The sequence below is a fragment of the Miscanthus floridulus genome, chromosome 6 (genome assembly GCF_019320115.1).
Source record: "Miscanthus floridulus cultivar M001 chromosome 6, ASM1932011v1, whole genome shotgun sequence".
Lineage (NCBI taxonomy): Eukaryota > Viridiplantae > Streptophyta > Magnoliopsida > Poales > Poaceae > Miscanthus > Miscanthus floridulus.
This window is the reverse complement of record NC_089585.1, coordinates 12,427,718-12,433,506: the sequence shown is the minus strand read 5'-3', so window position 1 is coordinate 12,433,506 and position 5,789 is coordinate 12,427,718. Positions and strand designations below refer to the sequence as shown.

General features: G+C 49.4%; 1 protein-coding gene across 2 annotated transcripts; it reads right to left on the bottom strand.

Annotated features, from left to right (window-relative positions):
* Positions 1 to 990: 990 nt before the first annotated feature.
* LOC136461659 (transcription factor HY5-like) lies at positions 991 to 2,195 on the bottom strand. Of its 2 annotated transcripts, none has more exons than XM_066460947.1 (3): positions 1,835 to 2,195; positions 1,352 to 1,716; positions 991 to 1,236 (listed from the first exon to the last, which is right to left on the bottom strand). In XM_066460947.1, the coding sequence occupies exons 1-3, from the start codon at positions 1,953 to 1,955 to the stop codon at positions 1,132 to 1,134; spliced, it is 591 nt and encodes a 196-aa protein (XP_066317044.1). In that variant the 5' UTR covers positions 1,956 to 2,195; the 3' UTR covers positions 991 to 1,131. The 2 variants fall into 2 exon arrangements, with proteins under 2 accessions (XP_066317044.1, XP_066317045.1); XM_066460948.1 differs by having other exon boundaries at positions 1,352 to 1,742; positions 1,835 to 2,049.
* Between the last annotated feature and the right edge of the window lie 3,594 nt (positions 2,196 to 5,789).

The window sequence follows — 5,789 nt, the reverse complement described above, 5'->3', positions numbered from 1 at the left end:
AAAAAATTAATACTGATCGCGCGCGTTATCTCTAATATAGAGAGCTAGCGCTAATCTGATTGTCGTAACGTTGGGGAGCTGAGGTTCAGAAATGAGTTAAGGACTTCAGGTGATTAGAAAGTTGATGGTTAGTAGTGTTCACTCTGAGCATACTTAGCGCCCATCAAGAATATCATGTGCTTTGGCCACGTACCAGGAATGTTTGAAAGGTTTTTGTAATTATTTGTAACTCCTACGCTACGCCTGAATAAAATAGTTAAGTGTTTGCACGTTAGCGAACAAACAAAACGGAGCAGCATTCGACAGACAAAGCTGCTGATCTCATGCTGATTTTACTCTTCTTTTTTATTTACGATGAGAGCCTGTGAATGAAGAGAGCAAGTCGTGCAGGAGTGCGGAGAGGTTTTTACACCGCCGCGTTGCTTTCGACTAGTCCCGATCCCTTAGAAACAATTGAGATGCAAAATGGTGTCCCCTTCGGCAGATTCTTCAGCCAACCACCGTATGGGCGCATGGCAAGTGCATCCATGCCCAAAAAGCTTGCCCAAAGGTGTTTTGTATCTCATGTTGCAAGCCACGCCGGACACGTAGAGACCACAAACTTTATGCTCAAAGGAACGCTGAATTCACACAAGTAATCAAGGATGCATGCTGTTTGCATCGGCCTGAAGAAGAGCACCCAAGATTCCAAATGCAGATTCCAGCACCAGTTGCAGAGTTCTCTCACAAGTATGTATGACGTGTGTGATTGTTACCACGTTTTCCCTGCGCAACAGTTTATGGACTCTTTGGTGACCCTTTTTCTCCAAGAAGTGAAAGCATCAGGCTCTGGCACGGTGGTAATCTTGAATTGAATTGCCAAACCGCAAGGCTGAATTATAGTACAGTACAATGAGAAAATTACACTGACACCCTACCAAGAAACTACCAGTAGTGATGAGTAGCCCTACCAACAGTCGGAGAGACGGGATTGCTACGTAACAGTTAAAACAGTGCATCAGCGAGGCAGACGAACACAAGTACAGTAGAAAAGAAGAAAAAGAGAAGAAGACGTCATCAGCAACAGCAACACGCCAACAATGGTCAGATCAGGCGAGCGCGAGCACGGACCAGGTCCCTCTCCCATTCTCGTCAGCTCTTGGTGAAGTGGTGCTTCTTGCCGCCGTCTCCGCCCTTGCCGCCACCGCCGCCGCCACTGCTCCTCTTGCTCGCGTGCGCCGTCGTGTTCTTCAGAATCTGCGCGGCGGGAGCAACAGGGGGTCGGTCACTCAGAACGAGAGGAACGCTTCGGAGCTCAGATCGAACCGCGGAAACGAATGGGGGGGATGGACGGAGGTAGGCGAGGCAGCACCTGGCGGAGCGTGTTGTTCTCGTTCTGGAGCGTCGACACCCGCTGCTCGAGCTCGGCATTGCGGAGCTCCAGGTCCTTGGCCTTGGCCTCCAGCTCCGTCAGGTACGCCTTCTTCCGCTCCCGCGCCTGCTGCGCGGACACGCGGTTCCGAAGCAGGCGCTTCAGCCGGTTCTGCTCCTTGTCCCCCGCGGTGCGGCCGCGCTTCTTCCCGGCCGCCGGAGGCTGCGCCCCCGTGGCCGCCGCCAGCTGCCCCCCCTGCTTGCCGTCCTCCTTGGGGCGCTCGTCCGCGCCCGCGCCCGACGAGGCCGACGCCGACGCGCCGCCCATCTCCGGCACCCGCCGTATCTCCTCGTCGCTCTCCACCCCTGCAGTGGCATGCGCGCAGCGGCAACTTCAGCTGCGGAGTTTAGCAGACGAAACAAAAAAAAAACAATAAAACAGGAAATCTGAGAGGGTGGTGCATGGGTTGGGCGCGGCACCTACCTCCTTCCCTGAGGTTGTTGGGGGCGGAGCTGGAGGAGCGCTCGCTGCTGGAGGAGGGGAGCGAGCTCGTGGTGCTCGTCTTCGCCTGCTGCTTCTCGTGCTCCTGCTCCTGCGCCGCCATCTTCCTCCTCCTCTCCTTCCCACTCCAAGAACAGATCAGGATCTCCTTCCTCCCGCGCACCACTCCTGCTCGGACTCCGCCTCCTCCCCGAGAAAAATCAAATCTTTGCGCACGCCAGAAGGGACAGGAGACAAGGGGGGAGGGGAAGAAAAGCAGATGCAGATCAGACGAGAGAGAGAGGACGAGAAGAGAGGAGAGAGAAAGAGTCTGTGTGCGTGACGGGAACGGGAGGACGGGAGAGGTGGGCGGGGAGAGAAATGGAGGTCGGTGGGGTTGGGGGGTTTTGGATGAGACGCCATCCCCGCCGTGCACGGCACCAACATCCTACGGCCGGGGCCGGGGAAGCGTGGCACGGCGCCGCACCATACACGCCTCCACCGCATCTGACGGCGACCTCTTGAACGCGTAGCTGCGTGTCCATCCCTCTGATCAAGCCCACTTGTCACTTCCAAATCACGCGCCTCGTCTATTGGCTGCCACAAAACTTTCCTATAATCGTGTTAAAGCAACTTGCGAAGTGAAACATAAAACTCATTCTATGCATTGAGTCTGGCACAGTAAAAAGGTCATCCACCCAAATCTTTTCTTCTCCAACAGATAACCCAAAGGGTCCCTGCATGCGCCGCTGCCGCCGCCCTGCTATGTAGCTCTGCCCATCTTTGCTCCACCTCCATTCTCCTCTCTCCCCATCTCTGCTCTGCTCCACACCGCCGTCGCCGCCCTGCTCTGCAGCTCCGCCCGAGGCCGAGCACCGCGCTCGCCTCTGCCTGATGGAGCCGCGAGCAAGAGAGAGAAAAAAGGGAAAGGCGAGCAAGAAAGAGAAGGCAGGCGAACCAAACCCCAATGAGGCCAAAACGCGGACGGCAGCAGGCTCAAGCTCCGACTCGCCGTCGTCCTCGCCCTCCCGCCCCCGCCAGCGGGGGTCGTCGCCGGAGCCGTCCAGCTCCGACTCCCGCGCCGACGGTGGCGCCACCGGCTCCTCGGCCTCCGACCGGCGCCAGCGCAAGCTCAAGCTCGTAGTCAAGCTCTCCCAGCTGCCCCCGGACCAGCACCACCGTCGGGCCCCACCTCCCCCGTCGTACTCTGACGGCTCCGACGGGGCGAAGGACCTGGCCGGGGACAGAAGCGGCGACGAGGAGCAGGTCAAGCCGCCCAAGAAGCGCCGGATCGAGCCGCGCACCGACAGATCTCGCCATCGCGAGGTGGTCCGCGTGTGCTTCTTGCCGGTGATCCTCCTCGGAGCAAGAGCCGCGTCCGACGAGCTTCTCCTCCTGTCGTCGATTTGGGTCAAGGAGAGAGACATACGTATTTTTGAGTTCCCTCTCACCTCCGACGCAAACTAGGTCTTCCCTTTGCCTACTCTGTTGGAGGCCGTTTCTTTCATGTAAACTAGGCATTTTAGGTATAGATCGCGTGATGCGTTGCCTACTGGAGACAGTCTCAATCGAGAAACATAGCTCCACAACAAACAACTGTTGGTACCGTAACTTACTCAGTCTCCGGCGGCGCTGCCGACAGAGTTCACAACTCCTCGAGATTTCTACGCGGTATCAATGGAGACTACGTACATTCCCAAAATTTTTGCCAAGGCGAAGCCCTATCTAAGCATTCCACCGTCAGCATGTGGATCCGAGGTCCTCAGGGAAGGAGGAGGAGTACGAGGAGGATGTGACCAAGCTTAGAGGAGAGATACTTCGTTGGCTTAGAAATTCAGGGCGCTCCTCACAAGAAAGTTATCTAGCGTCGCACTTTGGCCAGAAGTCTGAGATGCTCTGTCACATTTTGTGCAGCAAGCTAGGCAATGATGACCAAGTTATGGGTTGTTCTTTAGTTGTTGTGCCCAAATGATTTTGGTTGTTTCCATATACAATCATTGATGTTTTCGTGAGCAAGTTTTGGTGTTGGGTTGTTCAGTTTCTCTTGGTAGGTTTGTCCTGTTCAAATTGCTTTTTCACAGAGCAGTGCCAATGAAGTTTTTTTCCCTAGTTTCCTTCCATAAAAAGCGGTGTTAGTCGTGTTTCTTGTTCTGTCAAAGTTGTCGAGAGAAATGTGACACATCCTTCCAAGTTGTATGATTTTGGGTCTAGTTTTTCTCATAAATTGAACCAATTTTATTTTAGTAATAATAGTAGGCAAAACAAAAGCTTCCATCATCATTTCACTCAGTAGATAAACTATACTAAATAGTATATTTTCCTCATAAAAGAGTAAAAAACAGAATAATCTGTTAACACCGTTGTGACCACGTCTAGCAGTTACTAACGTCAAACGTTTTCTACTTGTAAGGGGGTACCAAGCATGTGGAAGTTGAACCCCAGCACCACTCACATGTATTGTATCAACTTGAGCGAAGAGCTACATACTAAAGTCAGTTCGTTGGAGGATCCTTGTCATAATTATGTGAAAGCAACACTTATTCTCGAGAAGTTTGTGGACCCTTCTTACTTTTCCGATTATGCGCCGGTGCAAATCAAGGTCAGAGTACAGTGCCATCGTGGCCATAACTCAGTTTATGCCCAACTTCTCAATGCCATTTCAGCATTCCATCCAATGAAAAGATATTTTAGCACATATCTATAAGTTGCAATACTGCAGCAAACATGCACAATGAAAAGAAATATGTAAATGGGACACTTCATCATTGTAACCAAAAAGGAACATTAGAAGTGCTTCAAAACAAAACTATATTCAAAGAAAAAGAACAGATGTATATGTGTATATCCAGCTGGGCCTTTCAAGCAATTAGCTCACTGAGAGTGACCACATTAAGTAGCAGAAGTTGCTCAAAAAAAAATTTAAGTAGCAGAAAACTCGAGAATATGCAGGAAGAACAATCTGGCTGCATAATCTGATAATCCGAAACAGGATAGTGAGATCAGGGACCTTACAAAATGAAGTCAATATAATAATTGTATGTAATCTAATACTAGTAATAACCTTATTTGGTCAACATGCAAAAATATTGCTCTTAAATAAAGTGGAGCACGAACTTAAATACTATTTGAGGAATTAGATTACCAAAAGAATGTGTGTAGGTCAAACCGGGTCACTAGGTTTTTCTTGAATCAACTTCAGACCAAAAGGCTGTCCCAAGGCCACTCAAACTTCCAGGTAGTATTACTCTCAAAGATTACAGTTTAGGTCATATTTGGATCTCATGTATGAAAAATGAGAAAGAGGTGGGAAAATAAGGAGGAGATCCAAAACTTCAGATTGTAGCTAGAATGAGATTTTAGCATCCAACAGTATACCAAAATATACTATTAAAAGATTTTTACTATGCAAAGGCAATAATCACTGTGAGAATATATAAGAACTAAACACCCCCTCATATTTTGATCCAGAATTTTTTTTGAAACGAAATTTGGATCCAGAATTCAGATTCTATATTCAGTTCTTCACTATTATCTAGATTCTCTATTCACCATCTAGAATCTAGATTCTCAAATGAGACCCAAACATGCCTTCACATATCACTAGTACTATGGAAAACCTCATGAAATATTTTTTTAGGGAAAAAACCTCATGAAATATTTACTGCCAGCCATCTAATTTTGCTCTGGGATAGGTCATTATTAAGTACTTAGTTTCTGAATTTTTCAAAAGGAGATCAGAAACAAATTCGTTTGGTCATCGGGAAAAGAAAGGCCACAAAAATTGCATACCGCCCGGCCCGTCGCTCCGGCAACCATGTCAACTCCAACAAGTGGAAACCACTAACGAATAGCTTTATTGCTAGTGGAAATTCCATTCTTCCTCCTCTGACGTGTGCCCATACTCTTCTAATAGTTCATCTCTAAGTCCATGCTGTTGGAAATATGTGCCTAAAATACA